The sequence below is a fragment of the Neovison vison genome, chromosome 1 (assembly GCF_020171115.1).
Source record: "Neovison vison isolate M4711 chromosome 1, ASM_NN_V1, whole genome shotgun sequence".
NCBI lineage: Eukaryota > Metazoa > Chordata > Mammalia > Carnivora > Mustelidae > Neogale > Neogale vison.
The window spans coordinates 316,952,167-316,978,834 of NC_058091.1; the positions used below are offsets into that span (position 1 = coordinate 316,952,167).

The 26,668-nt window shown below is 59.3% G+C and overlaps 2 protein-coding genes across 2 annotated transcripts in view; both read right to left on the minus strand.

Moving 5' to 3' along the window:
* Positions 1-1,389: 1,389 nt before the first annotated feature.
* Positions 1,390-4,028, minus strand: LRRC14B (leucine rich repeat containing 14B). The gene is made up of 2 exons (XM_044241899.1): positions 3,139-4,028; positions 1,390-2,035 (listed from the first exon to the last, which is right to left on the minus strand). Exons 1-2 carry the CDS (start codon positions 4,026-4,028, stop codon positions 1,390-1,392), a joined length of 1,536 nt encoding a protein of 511 aa, XP_044097834.1.
* Positions 4,029-5,174: 1,146 nt separating this feature from the next.
* PLEKHG4B (pleckstrin homology and RhoGEF domain containing G4B) overlaps positions 5,175-26,668 on the minus strand; it is a 74,598-nt gene continuing 53,104 nt past the window's right edge. Inside the window, 14 exon segments of the mRNA XM_044234606.1 lie at positions 5,175-5,373; positions 6,686-6,798; positions 9,798-10,040; positions 10,271-10,378; positions 11,799-11,979; positions 12,588-12,758; positions 14,425-14,655; positions 14,730-14,819; positions 15,878-16,130; positions 18,532-19,271; positions 21,968-22,106; positions 22,554-22,696; positions 23,294-23,392; positions 23,630-23,746. Of these exon segments, the coding sequence (XP_044090541.1) occupies positions 5,368-5,373; positions 6,686-6,798; positions 9,798-10,040; positions 10,271-10,378; positions 11,799-11,979; positions 12,588-12,758; positions 14,425-14,655; positions 14,730-14,819; positions 15,878-16,130; positions 18,532-19,271; positions 21,968-22,106; positions 22,554-22,696; positions 23,294-23,392; positions 23,630-23,746 (2,634 nt within the window). The 3' untranslated portion in view covers positions 5,175-5,367.

Sequence of the window (26,668 nt, forward strand, 5' to 3'; positions counted from 1 at the left end):
AACATTCACTACCGGCGGACACCAACGTGCCCACCTGCTGCCCCAGTCCCTGCAGCGTCCCCGGCCCTTCGCCACGGCTGCCCGGCTCAGCCACGCACACGGTAGGGGCCCACCCTGCTGGGCATAGACGTGAGCAGTTGAAATGGCTCCACTCTAGACTTAGATCCAAATCATCGCAAAACTTTGCCCTGTGCCCACTCTACTCTCTCTGTAATAGGGTTCAGAGACTTTGCCAGCAGGACAGCAGAGGGCCAGAGCGCGGTCCGAGAGGTGGCCCAGAAAGCAGATCTGAGGGGCACAGAGGCGGAGAAGTCATCTCTTTCCCCGTCCACTTTCTGGACATCCTCCTTTCCTGAGACGCAGGAGCAACGTTGCTGCCTTCAGGGAGGCAAGCAGACTCCTGTCACTCTGCCACGGTGGGAGCCTGTACCTTGGGCAAACCCCTTGGTTGTGGGAAGAAAGGCATGGGACATACCTGTCGGGGCAGCGTGGGGTTACCTGGGTGGGGACTTGCCTAGAGCAGGGCCCAGAGCCAGACGGAGGGCGGGGCCTGCTCACACAGGATTCAAAACCACATTAAGAACTTGGGGGTTCTAGTGTGAGGGGGTTGGGCCCCTCAAGCACTAGCTTCTGTCTTGAGAAAATGTTTCACTTTCATACTCTTGGGTACTTTAAAAATCCGGAACTGCATTGAAATGAAAGCCACATGTGATGAAGGCACACCACTGTTTTATTGGTATCTAATGATCCTAACACTGGGCCCTTGGCAGGAATCAGATCCAGGTAGAAACCAAGTCCAAATGTTGTCAGTAAACCCTTACACGCCTGGATTCAGCCACACAGAGAGTTCCCTTCGGCCTGAGCAGAGGGTCTTCTGGGGTCAGGGTCCAAAGGGAGGCAGGAAACAGGGGTAGGGATGTATCATCACCGGTGGGGCTTTCTTGCAGGGACAGAGGCCTTCCAGGAAGCCTTCTGTGTCCTCTGGCTCAAGCCCGTAACAACAAATCGCATATTCTACGCCAGGCAGGGTCTGTGAGTGCATAAGCCCAAGTCAGCACGGCAGAGAACCCGGAAGCGGCACAGGGAGTGCTGAGTTCTGTGACAGTTCCCACGTTCTTTCGGCCCTGGCCGGACGTCTGGCCTCCCCTTCCTCCCTCCAGTGCAGTCCAGAACCAAACCCCAGTCCCTTGCCAACATGGCCTCGTCCACTCTTCTGGAGGCAGGGCACCGGCCCATGCAGCGCCTAACTGATGCCACATGCGGGTGTCCCTCAGAGACGCTTCAGCAGGAGGTGGCCAGGGGCGCGGATGCCCAAGCCTGCTGACTCAGGACGTCCAGGCTCCTGTCCGGTCGAACCACACCCCCCCCCTCCCCGGTCTGCTCGAGGGCCTACTGCATTTGCTCCAGGGCTCTGGAGAAGTTTTCTAGAGCAGCTTTGAAAGCTCGCAGCAAAAAAGCTCCAAGCTCGTTGCTGGTCTCTTGGATGTCTGGGTCGAAACTTCCGAAGAGAGGCGTGCAGACCTGGACGTCAGCCCGGCCGGCCCTAAGCAGCACGGCACGGAGATCCTCGGCGATCGCATCATACTTCTGCTGGTCGAACTTGGACATGGCCAGCTCGTCCTGGGGGTAGGCCGTGCCCTCGGGGTAGCAGTCTTTGGGCACCGGGAACTCGACAGTCCCGAGCTTGCCCAGCTCGCAGAGAGCCACGAAGAGGCGCCTCAGGGCCTGGGCCGACAGTGGGTTCCCCAGGAAGCGGAGCTCACGGAGCTCGTGGCAAGGGCTCAGGGCCAGGGTCAGCATGCCCACGTGCCGATCTTCGATGCCACACTCCTCCACGGTGAGCACCCTCAGCGTCCGGGCCGCCCGGCTCAGCAGCCTGGAGAAGGTGGAAGGGAACAGGCTGAACAGGTTGTGGCCGCTGAGGTCCAGCACCTCCAGGCACGTGGCGTGGGCACAGTCTGCCAAGAAGGCCATGTCTGTGTGGTTCAGGGAGCAGTTGGCCAGGTCCAGGGTCCTCAGCGGCGTCCGTAGGGGCCTAGGGCAGGGCAGAAAACAGCACCGGTGAGGGGCGGTCCCGGCGAGGACCTCTGGGAGGAACTGAGATGAATTCTCTCTCAAGGGCCAGCCGACTGCCGCCCCCAAGGCCAAATCCATGGCTGCCTGGTCTGACTCAGCCTCACAGTAAAATGGTTTTTACATCTTTAAACGGTAGAACAATCAAAAGAAGGATGATAGTCTGTGGCGTGTGGAAATAACACGAAATTCCATTTTTAGTGCCCGTAAGTAAAGTGCCGGTGAGAACCAGGCTCACTCCTTTGTCTGTGGCCGCTTCGGGGCCGTGACGTCAGAGCGGGGTCAGCCTTCCCTGGTCCCCCAGCCCTCTCCGGCCCCCTGGTCCTGCTGGTGCTCCCACGCCTGTGTGGGGTCCTCCCCTCACACGGGCGAACCCGCTGACTGACTGCAGGGACACGGTCCACAGAAGCAGGTCAGGTCGGTCTCAAGAGCAGGCTGCGCTTCTACCCCGGGGTCTCTGGTTCTCGGCTCAGCTGTGAGAACGCCCTGCCCGCCAACGGCCGCACGCTGAACTCGGAAGCTGATTGCCTCCCCCTCGTAGCCCACCCAGCCCTCAGGGAGCCCACCGCCGGCAGAGCAAGCTGAGCCCGCTCTCGACGGACTGGTCGCTGTGAGCCCAGCGTCAGGAGGATCTGTCATAAGAACACGATTAGTCACTCCCGCACCGTCTGCTTCACTAATGAGCAGTGCTCCCGTCTGTTCACCAACAGAAAACAGTCCTCCTCAAGCTCCCCACCCGGCTACCCACAGCCCCGCTCTCTGGGGCCTCCTGCCGCCCGGGGCCCTCCTGGGGTGAAGGCAGAGGGTACTGGGGACCCCGTGGCCTTGTAGGCAGCCGGGTCCCCCCTCCCCATGATCCCTCATGGGTCTTCGGTTTGGCCCCCGGGACCCCCTGTCGGCAGACCTGTGCCACGAGGCTGGCAGACGGGCACCCCCCTCCCCCCCACCGCGGCCCCTGCCCCGGCCCGGCGCCCCCCTCCCCCCGACAACGGCCCCCGCCCGGCACCCCCTCCCCCCCAACCCCGCCCCGGCCCGGCTAACCCTCTGGGCCATCGTGCAACCTACCCGAGCAGTTTCGGGATCTTCCCCGTCAGCGTGGAGAAGGCCACGCTCAGCTCCGTGAGCCGGCTCATCCGGCTGAGCTCCCGGGCGATGGAGGACAGGAGGGGGTCCTCGCCACCGGGGCTGCGGGTGCCGGCGGGGGGCGCGTCGAAGGCCCTGGCCGGCAGGGTGAGCGAGGCCAGCTGGGGGAAGCGCACCTCGGCCAGCAGCTCCTGCACGTGGCCGGCGTGTAAGCGCACGTTGTGCACCACCTCCAGCCGGCGCAGCTCCCCCGGCCCGGCCAGACGCAGCACCTGTGAGAGCTGGCTGGGGCCCAGGCTGTCCGCCCGGAAGGACACGCAGTGCACACGCAGTGGGGCAGGGCCCGCCGGCCCCAGGGCCCGCACCACCACCTCGAAGTTTCCATCGGTGACGAAGAGATCGGCGACGACCCGGACGGGGCGCCGGGCCGCGGGGGCCTCCCCCTGCAGCTGGCAGCAGGTCCTGGCCAGCAGCTCGGTGCGGCCCCACCTGCCCAGCGCCCTCCCACACGGGCACCGCTGCACCTGCACGTCTCGGACGCCCGTGAGGTCAGCCACGCGCAGGCGCCGGGGCCCCCCAGCCCGGAGCACGTGGTCTGCGAGGCCTTGCACACAGGCCTCCAGGCAGGCCCTGCAGGTGCGGTCCCGCAGGTCCTCCGCGGCTTCCGAGCCCGGCCCCAGCAGCGCGCTCAGCCGGAACTCCTCCAGGGGCCAGCGCGCCAGCAGGGCGCGGATCAGCGCCGCCTGCTCCAGCAAGTAGCTGGCTTTGAAGAGGAGAGGGTAGAGGTTGTGGGCCACACTGTCCAGGCTCTGCTGGGCCACCTGGGGGTGAGACACCAGGGCCGTGGCAGAAATGAAGCGGAGCGATCTCATCGTGCCGGCCCGTGGGGGCCCGGAAGCGAGGCCGAGCTCTCCCCTTGGGGTTCTCCCGAAGATGGAAGCCCTTCCTGTTTATTTTTAGCTGCAGCTGCTGTGAGCGCTTTGCCTTTGGGCAGAAGGCGGTGAGCAGGCCCTCTGGTCACCTGATGGCTATTTTGGTCGTGGGTGCTTCTTGGGCTCTGGCCGTGGAGGCGTGGACAGTGGCCAGCCTGTCCTTGTGCTTAACTGCTGAAAACAGAGCTGTCCGAGGGCACGGCTCAGAGCTCCTAGGCCCCTGACAAGGGCCGCTCCCGCCCACTGCTGGGACAGCCTGTGGTTGGGAGTTGCCGTGGGCTGCACGGGCCTGAGCACGGACCTGGGAGACCCCAGATGAAGGCCCCTCTGACCAGGGCCAGGTCGCCTCAGTCACGGGAGCCAGGCTCCCCGGGTGAGGCCTGCCGGTGGCGTCCCCAGATAGGACAGAACCAAGTAAGAGAATCGCGACCATGTCTTAAAAAGACGTTTATTTATGTTCCTAAAGTTTGGAACGAGTCAGCACTGGAGCAGAGAAACAAAGAAACCGGCTTACAGCAGCTGGAAATCACCAAGGAGGCCACCTGGGGGACAGGGTTCGTGGGGAAGACCTCCCAGCAGGAACCTCACTCAGGGTCTGGCGTGTACCCGGGCTTTCCCTGCACGTCACTACTCTGTGCCTCCATTTGGCGAGGTGTGGTCCTCCTGGGGACTGTCCACACCCCAGACCTCAGGCCTGGCAGCTGTGCCCTTGCCCCAACCGGGGTCCCGGCCCACAGGTGGTGACCGGTTCCCACTATCTACACAGGCCTTTTTAAAAACAAAAAACCCCAGAGATTCCCTCAGAGGCAGCCCTGCACCTGGGACATACCACAGCGGGTGCCGCTCTGGGGGAACCACTGCCCATGGGCCTGCATTGCCTGGAAGGACAGTGAGACGTGTTCCCAGAGGGTTTGCCCTGCTCTGAGACACCCCAAGTCTGCCTGGACCCTCCCGGGAGCCAGGGTTCCCCCCCAATCTCACTGCAGCCTCAGAGCACGGGGGAAGCTCCGGGCGTGGAGTTTGGAGCCCCCCGGGCCTCTGGGCCCCGGAGCTGGGGTGGAGGAGCCGTGCCGACGGCTGGAGGAAGGCTAGGTGGCGCCCAGGCCTGCGGGGCCCGTGGCGCGCTGCCTGCGTGGCCGGCGGCTGGAGTGGGGGGTACATCAGGAGCCCCCAGCGGGAGTGCATCCTTTCCAGACCTTGGGCACAGGTCCGGGTGGAGGCTCCTGTGGTCCCTGTGCTGGAGATTCTCCCTGGAGGGGCTGAGCCTCTTCTCCACATGTCAGAGCTGTGAAAGGAAGGAGGTCGTTACTCACGGACACCCGGCGCCCTGGGCGTGCACAGCACAGGGTCCTTGTCTGGGAGGCACGGGGAAGTCCTCGCTCCCGGCAAGGTGCCCTCAGACTCATGGACACGCAGTTTGCAAGAAGCACTTGGGGCCAGTGCAGACAAGGTCAGGGCAGCAGAGACCAGAGTGTTCTCCGCAAGGCTGGCTGCTCTCAAGGCCGGCCTGCCCCCGGCTCTAGGCCCGGAGGAGCCTGCGGTGTGGCCCCCTGGCCTGGCATCCCAGTGCTACTGGGGGTAAAAAACGTTCTGGCCCCGAAGTGATCGGTTCCGTTTGCCGTTCTGATCCTAGAACACAAGTGCACGCACCTCCCAGCAACTCTGGTGGGGCCCAGGGAGTGGGCTAGGAGTCCGTGTTGGGGAGGTCCCTGTTCTCAGGACAGGTGGAGGTGGTCCCCACTGGCTCCTGTGGCCAGGCCTCTGGGGAGTGACTGCACCACAGGCCAAGGGCCCCCTCACGTTGCGGGAAAACCCGAGCTCTCAGAAATCACTCCACACCACTTTCTTGGGTGTGCAGTTTCCGGGGGGTTTAGGCAGCAAGATCCAGGGGAGGTTGATCTGGGCACTGGAGAACAGGGGACAGCCTTGCTGGCCAGGGTGCCCCTCCTGGGGGGCTGTTCACGTCTAGCCGCGTGACTGTGCGTGGGAAGCATCTGGAACGGGGCGGAGATGTAGCCAGGTAGTCTGGCTGCTGGCGGCCCGCATGCCCAGCACCTTAGGGTGGCAGTGGACGCGAGAACCCTCCTGTTATTTCAGGGGAGCAGGGACGGCCTTCGAGGCAGACCACTGCCCAGAAGCCTTTGCTCCGGCAGAAGGAGAGGAGATCACTGATTGGAGACCATGTCACTGGTCTTCGTCCGTGATGGACTAAAGACCTGTCCCGCACACTGGACGCTCAGCACACCCTCCGACCCAGCCCTTCCCTCTGATGCGTCCCAGAAGATGGACGTGAGTGTCTGCCCGGAACTGGGGGGAATGGGGGTGCCTCCCCACAGCCAGGACTGTGTTTGCCAAAGCGGATATGGGTGTGACCCGAGGCTGGGGGCTTCCTCCCCAGGGGCCCCTTTCCCTGGTCGCCCCATCCCTCCGTTGGGGAGGACGTGTCTGTGTGTACATGCAAGGCTGTGTGGGGCTCTCCCCTGCGGACTGTGGACAGGGAACGGCCGGTTTTCAGGTAGGAAGACCCGCCAGGATCCTTGAGCGGGCCCCGAGCCTCACTTGGGGTGGCGGGGGGTGTCTCAGGAGTGGGGACTCACCATTGTGGTGTGCTGGCTGAGCGTGGGCACCTGTGCGCCCCTCCTGGGGCCCTCCTCAGAGAACAGCTCTGGGAGCCCAAGGCCACTGTCCCCTGATGACGTGCCCTCGGTCACTGCAAAGAGGGGCTGGGTCAGGGCTGGCCGTCCCGCCATCTCCGTGCTCAGCATTCAAGGCCCCCCGAAGCGTGTAAGCAGAGAACAAGGCGTGTCCCGCGCATGCACACTTGTCGCAGGACGACTGTGAGGCTGGGTCTGCACAGGCGACGCTGCTGGGGGCCGTGCACCCTTAGGAGCAAGTGTCTCCAGACCCGGCTTTTCTGGAATCGGAGGATGGGGGACGGGGCTCTCTCCTCCCGCGGGAAGCCTGGGGCTCACGCCGGGCAACTCCAACGGGAAACACAGACAATGAGGCCAAAGAAAGGCTGCGTGGCTTCAAGGCAGAGCGGGAAGGGAGGGGGACGAGGTCTCCGCCCCAAGGGCTGCAGGGGGCCTGTTTGCGTCCCCGCAGGCTTAGCTGTACATTGCCACACGTTCTGCACACACAGACCGTGGCTCTGTGGCGTGGGCACGACCTCCTGGCGGCTGTGGGGGCTTTGCCGCAAGCTTCTGCGCGGGGATCACGATGCTGGGATCACCGGGCAGTTTCTGCGCGGGGCTGAGCCAGGCTGAGCAGAGCCCTCCCGCAGGGAGCCTCGCCCTCCATGGGAGAAGGGGCAGCCGCACCGGCAGACTCAGGCAGTCTGCCAGTGGGCTGCTCTGGCCCACGTGGGGTCTTGGGAGGCCGCCGCCGGGAAGGGGGGTGGACTGGCAGCCACGCCCCGCGTGGGCCGGCACAGGACAAGCCCAACTGAGGCGCCCTGCTCTGGGCACCCAGGCACCCCAGCAGGGCTCCGGCGCGACGTCTCCATCTGTGCAGATGCGCTTGTGGTTGGAGGTGCCCTCCGAGCCGCTGTCCTGTCATGGCAGCGGAGGAACATGGGGCTTGGAAGGACGTGGGTCCCTCGGGCAGTGCTGCCCCGAGCAGGGGCCCCCCCAGGGCTGTGGTACCGTGGGAGGACTTGTTCTGGGAACCCAGAGGCCTGTGGGGCCCCCCAGGCAGGAGGCGGAGGGAACCAACGACACCCGTTGCCTCGGTGCGGAGCCGAGGGCAGGCCGGCACGGGGTCTGGCCCTTCCAGGTCGTCGGTGCGTGGCTGGTAGGGTGTAGGTAGAGCCTGGCCGCGGGCCCTGGCACAGGGACTCAGTCCACACGGGCACACGCAGGTCGCTCAGGAAGGGCTCCTCCTCCTCCCTGCGGTCACTGTGCTCTCTGCTTCCTCGTGAGTCCTTCTGTTCTGCTCTCCTTCTGCCTTCTCTAGACTGAGCTGCTCCTACACTTCCATTCTGTCTCCCCTGCTGGCGTATTAGCTCTAAGTGTTGTGTTATTTGAGGGGTTGTTTGGGGTTTAAAATGTCTGTCTAATGAATCAGATGCCTCCCGTGATACTATACACCTTGGTCATGGCACAGAATGGCCACATTTCCAGACGTCCTGCACATGCACGTCCCATCAGCCTCAAGGATGTTCCTGCCGTGTTCCCTTTCCTCTGTGCTGTCCTCACAGGTATTTCTCTAGAGTTCATTCTGCCTCTGCGAGCGTCCCTGCCCTTCCCCGCAGGCCGTCCTTGGACGCTTCGGGTCTGTGTGCTGGTTAGCCGTCTCGGCTCCGCAGGCACGAACTCGTCCTGCTCTCACCGTTTCCGAAAGGCGTATCTGTGACTCTGAACTCTAGTTTCACGGTTTTCTCTCTCAGAGTGTTCGGACGGTCCCTCCTTGTGCCGTCTTCGGTGAGAACCCTGCCGCCGCCGACCCTGTCCCCGCGCAGCGCAGGCCACTGTCCAGCTACTCCCTGGGTGACCGTGTGTCCCTGGCTTCCCCGCGGACGACGTGCGCTCACGGGTGCTTCCTACCTGTGGGTTTACACCTTCACCAAATCAGGGAGATATCCGTTCCTTCAAAGTTTTGTTGTCCCTCCATTTTGGGGCTTTTAGGTGTTTATGAAGCCTCTTGAAGTTGTCCCACAAGTCATCGATGTTCTGTCTTGATTCTCTGTGTGTCATTTGGGACAGTGTCTACCGATCTGTCTTTCTGTTACCCCACCTGGGGACACGTCCACCCTAAGTACCGTGGACTTAGTTCGGGCCAAGTTTAGTCCATCCTATCTTCCCGGTTGTGACCCAGCAGTTTGGACATCGGGGACGTGGAACGCTGGTGAGAGTGCCGGGACGGGGAATTCTAGCGACCACCTCGGTTCTGCCTGATTGGCCATTGCCCTTGTTCCGGTCTGTTTCCTGCCTCCCTGCATGCCTGGTACCAGCCAGTGTACCTACACTGTCGGCTGCTGGGGATTTCTGTGACTCCATAAATCTCCTTAAGCTTTGCTCCAGGACATGGCTGGATTCCCTGCAAATGCCCTGTGTTCACGACATGGTGGCAGGTCAGCAGGGACACTCAGTTCAATACCCTCCTCCTCCCTTGCAGGCCCTGCTCAGGACCCACCACCTCCCTGGGGATGGGATGCGGCCATCAGCTGCTGGGAACAGTTGTGTCTGTGTGGAGGATACTCTCTCATGGTCCAGGGATCTGGCCTGGACAGCCTTCCCAGGTGCGGTGCTCTCTGCTGCACCCAGACCCTGGAGGCCTGTCCCGGCCCGGGACTCCCCCGCTCGGTCCTCCACCGGGGGTCTGCAGGCTCTCTGCCCCACACCTGGGGGCTCTCAAGGCAGAAATCAGAGCAGCCACAGAGACCCCATCACAGTCCTGTCTCTCACGGCACTACCTTTGGAGCTGGATGTCCTAGGTTTTGAAACTGCCTTTCACATATTTCATCTGTTTATGTTTGCTTGTGCCTGGTTCTGGTTTGCTTGGTTGTTTTAAACCTATTCCCTGTTCTCTCGTCTTAGGTGGAAGTGACCGTTTCTGTTGTTTTCTTAATTAAAGAAAAACTGTCATGTGTTTGAAGACTCTTGGAAGTCCGTAAGAGCAAGTGAGTTAGAAGACCGAGCGAACCCCCCCACCCCTGGAACCAGCTGTTGCAGGCTGGAGTGGGCACGGTCCGTGCCTGGGCGCACTCACGCAGGGAAGGCAGGCTGCAGGGCTCCTGTTCCAGCTCCTCCTCCTCCTGGAAGCAGGCCTGCAAGTCAGCCGGCCAGGGGCAGTGGGTGGAGCTCAGCAGGGCTGGGCTCAGTGGCCCCAGGGCCGAGGATGACCAGCTGCCCGAGGAGGAGGTACTGCTGTCTGAGATGGTGGAGTGTGGTCTCTTAAAAGGGGCGGCATGGTCACAGAGGGGCACAACCACGGATGCTCGGGTCCGTAACTCTGGAACGGGACAGAAAGCCGGTCAGCCTGGCACTTGCTCTCCAAGTGCAGCCCCGATCCGAAAATGGAGTAGCCATCTGGGAAACCGACCAGGTCCCTCCCCTCAGTCCTGTCAGGCGTGACCACCCCCCATCCAGCCTGCTGTGCTGGCTCTTGGGGTCCAAAGTGAGTACCAGGGGCCTGAGTCTGAGTCCGTGGACAGAACAGGGGGAAGGCTGAAGCCACGTTACCTGCTCCCTTCTTGACAGAACGGTCGCTTATGGCCGCATCGCTGGGCTGGATGTCCATGAACGGCTTGTTGCCTAACCCCATGGACACCATTTCTTGCATTCTGAGTTCTAAAACGGAGTAATGCAGGACAACTCTCCAAGCAACTGCTTGGCTTTGATACCACCGCAGGTGATGCTCTGTACCCAACCATCCAGACCAGAAGCCCGCCGGGGCCTGGCCCAGCACCCTCCCCGAGTGTTGCGGGGCCCCCGAGGGGCTGAGGCTCCCGTGCTGGTATGTGCTTCTGGTCTGGCCTCACAGTGGCCTTTCTCGGGGAGCTCAAGGAGCAAACCAGAAAAAGGGGGACACGGGACTCAGGGACTGGTGTCCGACTAGGCAGAGAAGGGAGGGGTCCCCTCTCAGCATAAAGGACAGTGGGTCACTCGGCAAGCCAAGCCTGCAGGGGGGCACATGCCTACAAGACAGACAAGCTGACTCACATTTACATGGCTTTGACTACAGAGCACAGCGTGAAGGTCTGAGAATGAGTTACTCCTTGGTAAAACCAAGCAAAGAAAACCAAAGATATTATTCCAGTTGGGAGGGGCGGGAAGAGAGGAAACTGCGGAGGGCAGTGGGGGTCAGGCCGGGGGGGTCCGGCTCCGTGGAAGGGCTGGGTCTACTCTATGGGGACTGGGAGCCAGTGAGTGTCTGAGCAGAGCTGCAGGGCACACGTACGCATGTGCGAGTGTGGACGTGCGTGTGTGCGCGTGTGCATGGGGCGCTCTGCCCTCTGGAGGAAGCTGCTGGGGGAGGCCGTGCTGCGTCTCTGATGACAGGTCAGGACACTGGCCAGGTGGCCGCCGAGAAAGGGTCAGGAGGTCGTGCTTCCATGTTAGGACACTAGGGCCCTTAGGGTTTCCCCCGCCTGGGGAGTCGGAGCAGTCAAAGGGCCGGCTTGCAGGGGCGGCCATGCAGACGGCATCTGTAGCAGCCGGACCGGGTGAAACGTCGCCCGGCGGGTGTGAACAGGAGGGGCTCCAGGGATGAAATCAGGGGGGCAGAGGAGAAGACCAACCAAGGGGGCCAACTTCCAGGAGCGGGAAACCTAGGTAAGTCCTGGCGCAAGGAGGATGGCACCTGATGGGGATGGCCCTCTCCTCCAGGGAGGCCACGGGCGGGCCATCAGCCCCACGTCCAGAGGGGCAGGACACTTTGAGGAAGGGTGGGGCAGAGAGCAGTAGGCCTAAGCTGTCCGGAGCAGATTATGACAATGCCTCTGGCGTGGCCTGTGGGGATGGAGGTCTTGTAAAGGGTAGGTTTATCTGTGCAGTGATGGGAGGGTCATCCATTTCCACATGGATAGAGGAGCTCTCCAAGGGCCACCTGCCCCGTACTGGCCCCAAACACCTACCCAGGTCCAAGCCCCACACCCCTGACCCCAACACCCTGCCCTGAACTCAGCCCCTCACCCCTGGCCCTAAATCTCTACCCCGAGGCTGGCCCCCTACACACAGAGCTGGCCCTGGGTGGCCCTCGTCTGCCCACCTCTGTTCCGCAGAGCCTGCCGCCACAGGATCTGCCCTATCACGTGGGTCCAGGCCGACTTGACCTCTGCAGAGCTGGCCTGGAGAATGTAGGTGTCTTGGGACTTTCGCCGCCTGCGGAACCAGATCTCAAACCTCAAGCCGCTGTCTCCAACGTTCTCCGTCAACCCAATCTCCGCCGTCTGCACCAGAAGCCGCGAGGGCAGCAGCGTCAGCAAACACGGATCCGCACTTGAGCCCATGACCCCTCCAGCAGACAGCTGACCGCAGCACCTCAGGAATGGAGCTCCTTCACCCGACACTGAACGGTGCGGGGTGAACGGGGGTCCCGCCCACGGGCACTGGCTCCGTCTTGGAGCCTCAGTGTCCCCACTGGAGAAAGGGAGGCTGGACTGGCAGGCTCTATGGTGCCCTGAGGCTGTTGCAGGGGACGGGGCCACAGGACCCCCTCTGGTGTTCTCCTCTGCGTTGGCAGGTAAGGGGTTACAGGTGTGGGCTCCTCCTGGGGGCTCAGGAGCTCAGAACCTCCAGAGGGTGGGGGCCACACTTGGCCCAGGGGAAGGCCATCTCCAGCGTCTGCCTTCACCAAAATCGGAAATTAAGTTACCAGTTGAGACACTGAGTTTTCCAGCCACTGAAACAGCCCCGGGAACCGTAAAGGACAAATGTCTCCCTGCAGCTTTCAGAGCTCAGACACAGAAGCCCAGAAAATGAGTGTCACCCATCCCTGCCGTGCCCAGCGGACCAGGACGGACACCCCACCGCGTCAGGTGTGAGGCAGCCACATTACCTTGAAGGACTGCTTGTACGTGTAGGTGTCATAACCCCCTTCCACCTTCCTGGTCTTGCTAAACAGGATGAGGTCTTCGAAGAGGAACACGTGCCTCAGGTGCTTCCTCCTCCCGCAGCACACGATGAACTCGTCCTGGCATCTCAGCGGCCCCTGCTCCTTCAGACTCACCTGCACACGGAGCAAGCCTCCCTCAGGGACACTTGGATCTGCCCCGACCCCACCCTGAGCCCCACAGAGAGGCCAGGGGCTGGGGGTAAACTGACCACCAATGGCTCGTGCCTCCCCCAGTGATGCCCGTGTAAGGACCCCTTGGTCAGACCCAAAGGACATAGCTCGGGAGCTTCTGGGATGAATGAGTGTGGCTTCCTGGGGCGGGGCATGGCCCGCTCCCCACACCGGGCTCTGTGCCTCTATTCCGGCTGCCTGTTCCGAGAAAGGCCCCTTCCAACAAGCCAGGGATGCTGGAACTCAGCTGTTTCTCTGGGCTGTGGTTGTCACGACGTACGGGTGTGGTGTGTCGGGGGCGTCTTGTAGGACGGAGCCCCTCCCCGGGGGTCTTGCCCTATGTCTAGACACATGGTAGCAGGATTGAGCTGAGTTATCTGAAGCCCAGCTGGTGCCCGAGAAGGGCTCGGAGGTACGGGGACGGCCCCACACATTGGGAATGGGGCCGAAGCCAGGAAGGGCCGCGCTCGTCTGCACGACAGTCACAGCTCAGTTTGACCGCACCTTCCACTCAAAGCCCTGGTTCCATCGGAACGGAAGCCCCGTTGCTGACACGGATCTAGTCTCCCTCGTTACCATGCAAACACCCGACAGGGACCTGTCACGAGTTCTGCACCCGAGTGGCCCAGACGCCCCCCGAGCTGCAGTCCGGGCTGCTGGCTGTGGGAGGACGTGGGCTCCACACCCCGGCGAAGCCGCCGCTGCCTTTGTGCTGTGCTTTCCAAACCACAAAAACCCCCGCAAGCTCTCTTGTGACCTCCCAGCCCAGGGGCAGCCCTGTCCCCAGTAGCTGTCTGGGCCTGCTGAATGAAGGGGTCCTGAGGGTGACCACACTTGGGGTGCCCTGCGTCCTCCACGGCCGTCCACGGAGAACTACACTCCATGCTGGACTCCACCTGTGACGGCCGCCGCAGCCACGGCTCTGCCTTTCCTAGCTGGCGCCGGGGGTGCCCCGTCCAGCCCGGGTGGGGTCAGAGGCAGGGGTGTCAGCACAGCTCCAACCATACCCACACATCGGCCAGTGCACCTTGCAAGGCTCCCAGGGTCGGTCAGCAGGAGGACAGTCCATGTGGGGCGGTGGCCCGGGAGCCGGCCGCATCACGGCAGCCAGAGGGCCTGCGCTCAGACCTGCTGCTCGTGAAACTTACTGTCTGCAGCGGGGCACGCGCAGTTTCATTTTGTGCTGGGAATTCTGTGACTGTCCCTCCAGCTGTCTGAGGCACGGGGCTCTGCTGGAGAAAGGGCTCCTCTTCTGTCTATGCCAGTCCCGTCATGCCACCGTGTGAGGGGCACGGGCGCCGGGCCTTGGCACCCCAGCAGAGAGGCTGACGGCATGGGGTGAGCCGACGCTGGTTGGCCCCAAGCCTGACGGCCAAGCTCATGTTTTCACGCATCGCATTGTTCTGAAGTCGCCCCAACAAGCGGACGGTTAGCCAGTTAGAGCCAGGCGCAGGTGCCTGGACACGAAAGCCATCCCTACCGCCCTGGTCTGCGGGCCCCTCGGGAGGCCTCAAGCTTCAGGAGACCCCTAGAGGAGAGCACGTGCGCTGACCCCAGGCCTCATCTTTCCCCATCTCAGGAGAGCCCGTCTGGGCCTCGGGGCACTTACGTCACAGCCTCGGACGGCGTCCATGGCCAGCAGGTCGTTGCCGTGACGCAGCTGGAAACGGACCATGTCTGCGGCAGCCTGGAGCTCGTGCAGCTCCTGCTCCCCGGCGGGGCAGCTGCCAGCCTCCCGTACCAGGTCCTGCAGCAGCAGCAAGTACTTGCCCATACGCTGCACGGGCTTTAGCAAGTAGGAGGCCAAGTCCATCTTGTCACCCAGCTGCTGCTGCTTGTCCTGCAAGGGCCGGGGCGAGAGGGTCAGCCTGGGCCAGGAGCGGGGCAGCGCGGCTTGCGGGGTAGGGGGGTGACCTTGAAGAAGGCGTTGCCGTGGCTGCAGAGCAGGGCGTCCGACTGGGGCTTGTTCTTGCTGTACAGCGCGTACATGCCGAACTCTTCCTCCTGCAACAGGGGAGGGCGCCGTGCACCTGAGCTGGGGTTGGGGCAGTGTCTGTGCCTCTGCCCCACCCTCTGTGTGCAGAGCCCCACGGGCACGCGACAAGGAGGCTCAAGGCTGCATTAAAACCCTCTGGGCTTCCCAGCATGTGGGGGCAACTTGGGTCGATGCCAGACTTCCAAAATCTGTCTTTACAATACAGGGTTTGGGGGAGAGGCGGAGGCTGGCCTGGGAAGAAGCATGGGCAGGGTTTGGCCCTTCACAACCAAAGTTGTGTCAACATTTAAAATTCTCACCATTATTGTCAATGTAAAGCAACACAGAGTTTGCCTTATGGCTAAAAGCACCTTCTTAGAAATAGCTGAAAAGACGCAACATGGGCTTTCTCTGACATGTCTGTTGTAGTAATCTATATTTCATAACGCTGGGCCCAGAGCCGCGTCTGCCCGCAGCCCAGAGGCCACTGTGTCCCCACTGCCTGGAGCACAGACTTGGTGAGAGCACAGTCTCTGCAGACTGAATTCAGAATTTCGTGAAGACCCGGGAGGGGAGAGGCTCATGTCCGCAGCTGAGAAGACACTCACTCACCAAGGAGAGAGCAGCCCTCAAGCTGGTGCATCCTCCGTGAGCCTCTGTCGAGACCCCGGCGGGGCTGCACGCCAAGGGACTGTGGAGGGCACTAGGTGGGCTCCCAGGGACCGGGAGCAAACTGATTTGGGGAGCTGCTTTGGGCCGATTACCTCGAGTGGTGAGGAAAGGGATGTGTGTGGGACCGTGCAGTGAACCCTCAGGGGCATGCGGCTCTGGGGAGCCAAGGGTGCCTTCGGGTGGCACCGAATGACACGGCCAGGGTGATCAGACCCACAGGCTTCTCGTCTATTTTGGTGTCTGTTGATTGACGGGTCTTGCGTCCTGTTAGGGACACATCTCCTAGGCCTGGTCTGCAGTGATCCAAATCCCCTGCTAGAGCCGGCCTCTCTGAGGGCACCCTGGGCTGATGTCCCCTCAGTGGACCACATAGCCAGCTGCCACGCAGCCCAGTGCCCGGGAGGGAGGGACTCACGTGTCTCAGGAACCCGCGGCCCGCTGCCAGTGGGCAGGGCTGGCAGTGCTCCAGCTCTGCCAGGAAACGCTGGCCGTGGAAGTCATAGAGCTTCTCCAGGTTCCCAAAAACAACGCTGCGCTTCCCTCGAAGGGCCTGGGGCAGGTCTGTTCTTTCCATTTCTGGAAAGTAGTTGTCGATGACGTACCCTAGGGACCTAACGTACTCCCTCTCCGTGGAGAGCATCTCGGCCAGTATGTGCTGCCGGCGGCTGCTGGAAGACAGAGGGGTGCGTGGACCCTGAGGCGGCTGCGGGCCTGGCCTCACTCCGCGCCTCGGAGACCCTCGGCCAGCGTCGTTCCTGCCTCACACGGAGACGAGATGCTCTGCAGGCCCGGAGGGGTGCGTGTGATTAGGCGTGGGCAGCATGGGCACAGAGCGTAAGAACTTGCTACGTGATCTGTCGGCGGCAAACGCTGTCACGTGGCTCCTTTGACATAAACGCGTAAGAAGAGAAACACGGGGAGGAAGGCGCAGTAGAAAGAAACCGGTTGTGTGAAATGTCTCTATACTATTGGTCGCAGCTGTTTAGGGTAAAAGATTCTTCCGGAAAGCGAACAAGAGAGACTCCCAGGACCCCGAACTTGAACCCGGGCCCTGCTGTCGCATCTCCAGATGGCTTGATGCCAGCACGCTCTGCAGGGACGGCTCTGGCAGTGGCAAGATTTAAACACAGCCAAGAAGCCTGTGCTGGGGACGTACAGGGAGATGCTTTCTGACGCGCGCGGACGGCTGACCTAAGGGAAGGCGCTTCTGGAAACCCAACTTTACGCGGCCAAGACGTCTGACCTGGAGACCGAGGAGCAACAGCTGGGGCTGAAGCGGCAGAGCGGAGCCTCGGGGCCCAGGACGGAGCAGACGTGGAGAGCAGGGGGGAGGCAGCTCCTTCCTGCCATGCAGAGGGCTCCCCGGGCCCCTGCTGGTGTGGCGTCCAGGCCGGAATGAGTCTGCGGCAGAAGCCACTTCTGGAGGCACCGAGGAGAGCCCAGCCTGCCAGCTGGGGACGCACCCCCCTCCCGTGGGACAGCAACACTCCTGAATTAATCCGGAGGATAGCAGGGGGCTCACGGACATTTTTCTGCCATTACTTGTATTTGCCCTTTTTTTTTTTTTTTTTTAAGCTGGAAAGCAATCAGAAGCAACCAATGACAGGAAATACACTGTGGTCAGAAAGGCTGCTGCCCACCTGCAGCGGAGAGCTGGTTCCTTTCCAGCTCCCATAACAGACGTAACAAATACCCGTGGCTCCTGTGGCCGCAGCGCTCCCGGCAGTGCTGGCACAGGAGGCCTGGACATCCCCCCAGTAAACCCGGGGTCCCAGGACCCCTCCTATCAACAGTTGCTGAAAGCAGGCAGCCTTAAATATTTAAAAACTAAACTAGGATGGTCTGGCCATTTGGAAATGGACACTTGACATAATGGCTAGAAATGTGTGCAGAAACCACTGCTGGCCGAGTGACGGGGACGCTCTCCGGGCAGCGGGCAGGAGGCCTGGGTTTTCACGGAAGTCCGGCTTAGTTTAACGCTCTTGACTCTGGGCCCCGGCACCTGAGCAGGACGTGCTCCCTCTCTGGTGTGCTGTGGGGTCCCACTACCAGACCCTGGGTTGACAGGTCCATGGCCTGTGAAAGGTGGAAGGGGGGACCTGTCCCCGGGGACAAAGGCAGGTCGCCTTCCCAAACCTGCTTGCTCCAGACTGCGGATGCCCACGGCGGAGCACTGGGGGCTCCCGGCAAGCAGAGGGTCCCCATCCCTGTGGTCTGTGCCTCGGAAACTTTCAGGAGGAGCTTGGGGGCTGGGAGAGTGGTTCCTCCCAGAGCCTCCCGAGGGATTCCAAACCCCAGGAAAAGCCACCCAGGGACTCCCCAAGGAACCCTTCCTGTTCCACCTCAAGGCTCCGCCCCAAACAAGCGACACCGTAACTGCCTAGAACCTGAAACGTGAAGGTGTGTTTCAGGGGAGTATGCTCTCTGTATGAGGAGGAAACGTGTCCACCACCAAATGAGCAAAGAAAGCTAGGACGACGGCCTACCGGTGGCCCGCCCAGCTCACTATCCAGATGGACCAACGGCCCAAGGGCCAGGCCGGGATTCCAGCTGCCTGCACTCCCCGTCGTAAGGGCTGGGCACAGATCCTGCCCACTTTCCACCCCAACACTCAGTAAAATATATCTTCTTACTCATCTCTTCTTACAGATTAAGCAAATTCATACGGACATCTCCATTCGGGAGACACACACACTTCTCACCTCAGGGCTGAGAGACTTTTTTTTTTAAGTGATTTTTAAATTACTTTAAATTACTTCTTCATATCCCAGGCGTGACTTGCTTATTGTGAACATCTAGAAATGGGCCTCAAACGAGAGCAGGTTGTTCAGCCGCAGAGCGGGTGAGCCAGGTGCCCCCAAGCCATGGAAAAGGAAGCAGTTTGCAGGAAGCCTGCCAAAGGCAGGGGGCCGGCAGCTTCTCGCCTCAGCTCACACGAGAGTGTGCGGCCTGGACCGGACACAGTGGAGCTGGAGGGAAGTTTGTGGGTTTTCTACTCGGTGCAAGGCTTTGACTCTCTGGCACCACAGGGACCACCAGGCCCAAGGGCTGGAGCGGGGCGCACCTCACCTTCCTGCTCGCCTCCTTCCGTCCTCCTCGGAGGGGTGGGTCCCGGAGGGAGAGGACAGACTCTGGTTCCGAGTGACCAGGGGGCTCTCAGCATGTGGCCTCGGTGGGGGCTTCTTCTCAGAGGCCACGGTGCTGGTCACCTCTAGGCCCCTGATGAAGACCCCGGTGTGGCCTGGCCAGGGGGCGTCCCTGGGCCCACTGTCAAGCTGTGCGATCTCACAGCTTCGTGTTTTCCTCATCATTTTCTTCAGGGGCTGTTTCCTGGGGTGGGTGGTGGGTGTCTGGATGCGCTCGGAGGAGCAGGGGGTGCTGTCCTGTGGGGAAGGCACAGCTGGGGCCAGGGGCTCGGTCTCCTGCCTGCATGGAGGGGCTCGTCTAGGGAGGCCAGGTAGCAGCTGGGCCTGCTTCCCAGTGCGACCCTCCGGGTCAGTGGGTGGGGCCCAGGACAACTCACGGTGCCTCCTCTCGGTTCCTGGGGCCAGCTCAGGCTCCAGGGCTCTCTGGTCTAGAGGCGGAGTGCCAGGGTCTGGGCCAACCCCAGACAGGGCCTCTTGGAAGTGGGGTTGGGTCTGCCGCAGCACCCGTGGGCCACCCAGGGCCACTGCCGCCGTGCTGGCCTCGGCGAAGCTCTGCACCGTCAGCTCTGCAGCCTCCTGGGGACAGCTCTGCACACATTCTGTGCCCGGCTCTGGGCCCCGGAGCTCCAGGCGCTCATGGCTCTGCTGCCTCCACCCATCCACCTGCATGGCAAAGGACGGTGCCCGTCAGGGCCATGGAGGGCTGTCACGGCCACCACGGCCTTGGCACCCCATCCCACCTCATGAAGTCACACCGTAGCTCAAGTAAACTGGGCCATAGTCCTCCTGCTCTCTAGGTGCCCCGCATCAAGGACCAGGGTGAGCCAGGTGGCAGAGCAAGAGGAGGACCCCGCCGCCCACAGGGGCAGCAGCCAGCCAGACTCGCACTGAGGGCAGCAAGATGAGGTTGCGCCTGAGCCCCGTGAGGTCTGACTCCTCCACGGCCCCCAAGAACAGGAGGTGGGGCTGTCCCAGGGCCGTGGGATGGATGCCAGGCTGTTCGGACAGGTCCCACCCCTGCCCTGGTCTTCCCCGACCCCCTGGGTCCCATCAGGAGGAGCTGTGCTGCTGGGGGCTCTGGGGCACAGACAATTCTGGGTGCTGGTGAGTTCACATGTACCATAGTGACTGTCCTGGGGTCTGACCACAAGCGGACTCTTAGGGCTGAGCTGGTAAAAAACAGGAAAGTTCATGTGTTCCTTTTGCTTGTCCATTTAGGACAATGAGTACCTTCCTCACACGGTGGCTGGGAGCCCAGGGCGCGGTGTCGGGGGTGCTGGCCAGCTCTCTTGGGCCCGCGGGGACTGGGCTCCCTAAATGTCCACAGCACATGAAGGTCTCTGGAGGCCATTCCACGGGGTTTCTCACTGCCTCATGGAAGTCAGACGGCTGAGGCCCCTGGCCAGCGCCCCCTCCTTCCACTCAGCTTGGCGGCCATGGTGCTCAGGCACCGTATAAAGTCCCAGACCGTGTCCTCGGGACCCTGGGAGCTGCCCTCCTCCGTCAGCTGACAAGACTGCTGCAGTCCAAGGAGCAAAGGGCCGGCACAAGCCAGGCGCCTGCTGTGTCTCTGTGTGAGTCTGCCCGTGTGGACACGCGCCACCTGTCGTGGCAGGTCTGGGACCCCGCCGCTGCTGCCGCATGTTCTCCAGACACAGCAGCTCCAAGGGGCCGGGAACTTCTCTCCTCTTTCCAACCACAACATGATCTATGTCGGAAAGGAAGGCTTTACTTTCAGACGTGTCCAGGAGTCTGGTTCTATGCTCGTGGGGACGCAGGACGCCGCAGCCCCTGCTGAGGGGCCGGCTCAGCTGGTCGCCGTCTGCACAGCTGCCCGAGCCCAGCACGCTGCGGCTGGCAAACACCCTGACGGCCACACCGCCTAGAGGTTCTAACCGCCGTGTCCACCTCAGGCCCTTTCAGCCTGTGGCATCTCCGGGCCTCAAGTGCGCACGTGCACGGGCTGTTCACAGAACTTTCCGTTTTGAAACTTGTTACTAGGCTGAATGTACCCAGACGTCTTCTCTGGAGGAGACACTAGGGTACTTGGGGGCTGTCTGGGAGAGCGGGAGGGGCCGGCGGCGGCCTCCGCCTGCGCCACACGGGGGACAGCGGTCCTTCACAGCGTACGCGTCGGGGGTCGGACGTCACGTCCGCGCGTGTGTCCGTGGCTAGCGATGCCAGCGACGCCGGCTGTGAGGGGCCCAGGGAGAGGTTTCCAGCAGTGCGGCGATGGGCCTGGAGCTACGGCCGCAGAGCTGTGCTGGGCGGCCCCGCGCTCAGAGGGGCGCTGAGCACACGCTCTCCGTGGACGGGGCCACGGAGGAGAACGTCGCGTCTGGGTTTTCACAAACACCAGCAGCCTGAGAGCAGAAGAGCAGGAGGCGGTCAAGGAGCAGAGACCCTCAGACACGCAGCCTCACTTCCAGCCTCCTGGAGAAGTCCTGGTTGGCTTCAAGAGTGAATGGAAAAATCCCGACCGTCCAAAGCTTAGGACGGTCTGCCTCAGTAGTTCTGAAACCTTCAGGTCGGAAAGGTCATTTCCGTCATAGCAGAGGACGGTGACACACTGGGGCAAGTATCTGTCGCATGACCACAGTGTCCGCGTGAGTCGTGCCTGTAAGCGTGAAGCTTCGAGCTGGGGAAGCGGCTGCTGGGTTTTTGTAGAGAAGAAAATCACCCACAGAGAGCGGAAGATCGACTGTGGCATAAAAGCCCCAGTGCAGGGATGGGGGGGCCTGTTTTCACATCGGTGAGGAAGGGATGCTGCCAAGGCAGCTGAACCAGGCAGGCCGCCTGAAGGCCCATTTGGCAAACGTGTCAAAACCTCGAAGACGGCAGGCCCCACCCCAGCCACGCCAAGCCTAGGCGCCTGTTCAAAGCGAACAATCAGAGAGTGTGAACGATGCAGGCGCAGTGACGTGTACGGGGGGACGGGAGAGCCAGGGACCTGGGCGGGAACCGAACAAGGGCGGGGAGGTCCAGGCCTCCACACGGCCCTGCGTTGCTGGCCGTCCTGGGGACTCAGCCTTAGGATGCCCTGGCTGTGGCCATCCTCCACCCTGACTGCCCCAAGGGACACACAGGCCTCCAGAGAAGGCCTCCAGCCACACTTGACCTTGCTCTACAATGACCGCTGTCTGTGCTGGGGCTCCTGCTTCACTCACTCGCATAGGAATAGTGACTGATAAAAGCATAAGGATTTAACTAGAAATACGTGCAAGCTTTTGAAAAGCTCTTCCATGCATACGTTCCCGGAGGAAAGTGGATGATAATGTCGATCATGCTGACAGTCGCTATTTCAGGAGCAGAGTCTCAGAATGTTTTCCTCTTCCGGCTTCTCTGACCGGAGCGCTTACCTGGCCTTGTGGCTCCTGGAGCGCCCTCACTCCCTGCAGCCTCTCCAGCTCCTGCAGACACCGGTTGGAGGCGAGGACAAGCCGATGTACTTCTTCGTCCACTTGGTTGTACAGCCTGAAGGCAGCCTCGATGGCGTCCCTGGGAAAGAAAGGGTCAGAAAGTTGTTCAGAGACATGCGCTGTTGGCGACACCCTCACGGAGAAAGCACAGCTGCGCTCTTGGCCTCCCTTCCGTCGGACACAGATGGAACGCTCCGAGGAGGTCCACAGCCAGAGCAGGAACAGGACGTGCTGGGAGGGACAGGTGCAGGGGTGCGGGCATGTGAGTGGGCGGGCATGGCTCCCCAGGACAGAAAGAGACAAGAAGCCTTCCACCGGGACCTCTGCTGCATTCCATGCTGATGAGTTTTGCCTTCTGCTTGAGCAGTCCCAGGAAGCTGCTCCTTTTGTTTGGAAGATACAAATGTCCATAGGCTCCCGTCCAAAGTGTGCCCATTAGCAAGAGCAGAGGTTTGGACCCCTGGGCGATGCTGCAGGTGACAGGGACGGACATTACTCTGGACGGCGGCCCGGGCATGGCACTCACCGGCAGTCTTGGCTGGTGCCCAGCTGCTCCGTCCTCAGCCGCGCCAGCACGGCGCCACCCTCCAGTCGGAGGGCCACCAGGAGGGCATCTTCTAGCACACACTTCATCATTGCTTTGTGCTTGCCAATTAGGTCTGTGACCTCCTACATGGGGTGGGAGAAGCGTGCCTAGAACCCTGTCCTCCCCGGGGAGCGCCAGGTGTGTTCCTGTGCTTGTCAACAAGCTGAACGTTGGGCGGGATGGTGGGACGCACACTCGACCCCCACCCCAGCAGGGCAGCCGCGAGTCCCAGAGGTGCTCACCCCAGGGGCAGGCGAGACTAAGGAGAGGAGAAAGGAGGGAAGTGGGACACTTGGCAGCAGGAGGAGAGCCTGGCATTTGGTGGTCTGTGTGGACCTGCCCACAGACCCTGTACCCTGAGGTGCCTCCAGCCCGGGTCTCTAGGCTGCTGATTTTCCTCCAGCCAGTCCGCCTCGGTGTCCCAGTGGTACGTACTCGGGCCTCAGTGGCACACCAGCACACAAGGTGGCTGAGTGGGTATTTCTTGTCTGGACATGGGGGGATTTTTTTTTTTTTTTCGTGATGGGAAAAAGTGGTCTTTTGGAAGTCCTTTGCAAATTGAAAGGAATTTACAAGTTTAAAAAGGCTTGAAAATCCCTGCTCTGGATAATAGATTTGGCTAAATCTTGATGGTCCCACCCACCTGCCTGTGAAATAAAATAAAATCCAGGAGAACTTACCTGTGCTGTGCTCAGGGTCCGGGGGGTATTCAGGGAGAGGACCGAATTCTGTAGGAAAACAATGGCATCCTCGCAATTTGTGGTGAAGGGCTCCAGCTTCTATTCTCCAGGTGGGAGAGGCAGGAGAGGACAGACACAGTGTTAGCGTCCACAGAAGCACTGGGGGTAACACCCTCCCTGCCCAGTGCGGGACTTCCAAGCTCCCCACCGTGTGGCTCTCCACAGCCCGTGAGTGCACAACACCTGGAGTGGGGCCACCTGTTTCAGGTGTGAGTGAAAACATCTACATGAGGAGAAGTCCCAGGACACTTGCAGGTGCTGTGGCTGTGACCTTACCCTACGGAAGCAGATCCAGGCACTGTGGCTGTAGGGAAAGGAGCCATCAAGGTCTGCGGTCAGCTGCGAGCTGTCAACCAGCTTGTGCAAGGCCTTCAGGGAGCCCACTACCTCACACTGCCAAGGAGAAGCAGTCACTGGTTATGGCCACAGACGCATTCATCAGAGGGACCACTATGATAGCTCACTCCAGGGAAGACTACCACCGACAGGGTTGGGAGGCAGGTTTAGGGTCCAGTGACCCTGCTTTGCTGGTGGCATTAATGGGCTGAATGTAGTTGGGTCCAGGAATGAAGGTGCAGAGGGGAGAAAGAAAAAGGTAGCAAAGAGAAATGACAGAAAGATTCCAAATAAGACCAAAAAAAAAAAAAAAAAAAAAAAAGGAAAACTTGAAAAGTAAGAGAAGGCAGGAAGGCAAGATGATGGGGGGAAGGGAAGGAGAAGAATGAATGAAGCGACTCTGAGATGGCAGAGCTGGTCCTTCTCAGACAACCTGAGGTGCTGCGGAGCGGCAAACAAGGTCCGACTCACAGAGGAGGGCTGCTGAGAGATGGATGAAGGGAGCGGCGGGGTGAGCTCTCCATTTGCATGGCTTTGGCTCGAAGGCAGGATGCCAACATGGGAGACTGGATTGACTGAGGCTCTGACAGAAACAGGCATCTTTCTGGCCTGAAGAACCAGAAAACAGAGCTGGGTTGGAATGCAGACATTAAATCCTACAAGGGAGAAAGGGAGCTCCAGTTGTGTGTAAACCGTGCCCAGGTCTCCCACCGACCGTGAACCATGTATGCGCGGGGAGACTCTGGGTAGCTAAAGGCAAAAAGAACTGAAGTAGAGCTACACGGGGGACAGTTTTCAGTTTGAGTCCAACCAAGTTACATGCATTTCAAAACAGTACGCCATGGACGTCTATGCCAGAATCCACAGTCAGCAAGTTCAACATTATTTGACAGAATGTTCACATGTCCAGAATACAATCCAAAATTACCAGGCATCTGAGGAATCAGGAACATGTGATGCATTCTCAAGGGACATGACAGTCAACAGAGGTCAACCCAGAAAAGACCCGGATGTTGCAATTATTAGACAAAGACTTTAAAGTAGTGGTCATAACTATGCTCGATGATGTAAAGGAAAAGTGCTTGCAATTACTGACAGAATAGGAAATCTTAGCAGAGACAGAGAAAATATGTTTAAACCTACCGGATGTTTATAGCCGAAAAATATAATCTCTGAACTAAACAATGTCACTAGAAGGGCTTCATAGCTTAATGGAAATGAATAGAGATGGAGTCAGTAACCTTGAAGACAGAGTGCTAGAAACAATCCGATCTGAAGAAGAGAGAGAAAATAAGTAGGAAAAAAAGTGCTTCTCAAAGACCTCTAGGGCAAGATCACTTGGGGAGGAGTTAAGATGGCAAAGGAATGGGATGACCTTATGCTTACCTCATCCCTCGAACACAGCTAGATAATTATCAAATAATCCAGGATATCAACCTGAGGACTGAGAGAACAAACCACACAACTAGCGGGACAGACCATACTCTATTTACATAAAATGCAGAAATAAAGAAGGAAAGAATCCTGAGAGCAGCAAGAGAAAAGAAGTCCCTAAATTACAAGGGAAGACAAATCATGTTAGCAGCAGGTCTATCCAAAGAAACTTGGCAGGACAGGAAAAAAGTGGCATGAGGTATTTCACACGCTGAATGGGAAAATTATGCAGCCAAGAGTACTTTATCCAGCAAGGCTGTCATTCAGAATAGAAGGAGAGATAAAAAAATTTCCCAGGCAAACAAAACTAAAGGAGAACATGACCACTAAACCAATCCCGCAAGAAATATGAAAGGGGACTCTGAGTGGGAGGGACCAAAGGCAACAAAGACAAGAGAGGAAAGAGAAAATCTCTAAATCCAACAACTTTACAAGTAATACAACAGTTCTAAATTCATACTTATCAATAATCAATCAATAAGACAGTCTGAATGTAAATGGACTAAATGCTCCAACTGAAAAATGTAGGGTGTCAGAATGGATAAAAAAAAAAAACCACACAAACAAGACCTATCTATATATTGTCTAGAAGAGACTCATTTTAGGCCTAAAGACATCTCCAGGCTGAAAGTGAGGGGGTGGAGAATCATCTAGCACACTAATGGACATAAAAAAAAAAAAGCCAGAGAAGCCACACTTAAATTGGACAAACTAGATTTTCAACTAGAGACTGTAACCCAAGATGAAGAAGGGTGCTGTATCTTAATAAAGGGGACAATGCAACCAGAAGATTCGAAGACCCAACACTGTAAATATTTATACCCCCAACTTGGAAGCAGCTAAACATATACAATAATTAACAACAAACATAAAGGAACTCATTGATAATGACCCAATAATAGTAGGGGGACTTTAGTACCCCACTGACAGCAACGGACAGCTCATCTAAGCAGAAATCAACAAGGAACAACAAATGGCTTGAATGACACACGGGAACAGATGGGCTTAAGAGACATATTTAGAACATTTCATCCTAAAGCAGCAGAATGCACATACTTTTTGAGTACACATAGGATATTCTCCAGAAAAGATCACATACTGGGTCACAAACCAGTCCTCAACAAGTACCAAAAGATCGATATCACACTATGTGTATTTTCTGACCACAACATTATGAAACTTGAAGTCAATCACAAGAAAAAGTCTGGAAAGACCACAAATATATGGACATTAAGGAACATTCTACTAAGCAATGAATGGGTAAATTAGGAAATCAAAGAAGAAATTAAAACAATACTTAGAAGCAAATGAAAATGAAAACATGATGGTCCAAAACATTTGGGATGCAGCAAAAATGGTTCTAAGAGGGAAGTATATAGCTATACAGGCCTCCTCAAGCAGCAAAAAATGTCTCAAATATATGACCTAAGCTTATACCTGAAAAAGCTAGAAAAGGAACAACAAACAGAGCCTAAAGCCAGCGGAGAATGACAATGATAAAGAAACAGGAAAAATAAATGATACAGAAACAAACCAAACAGTGAA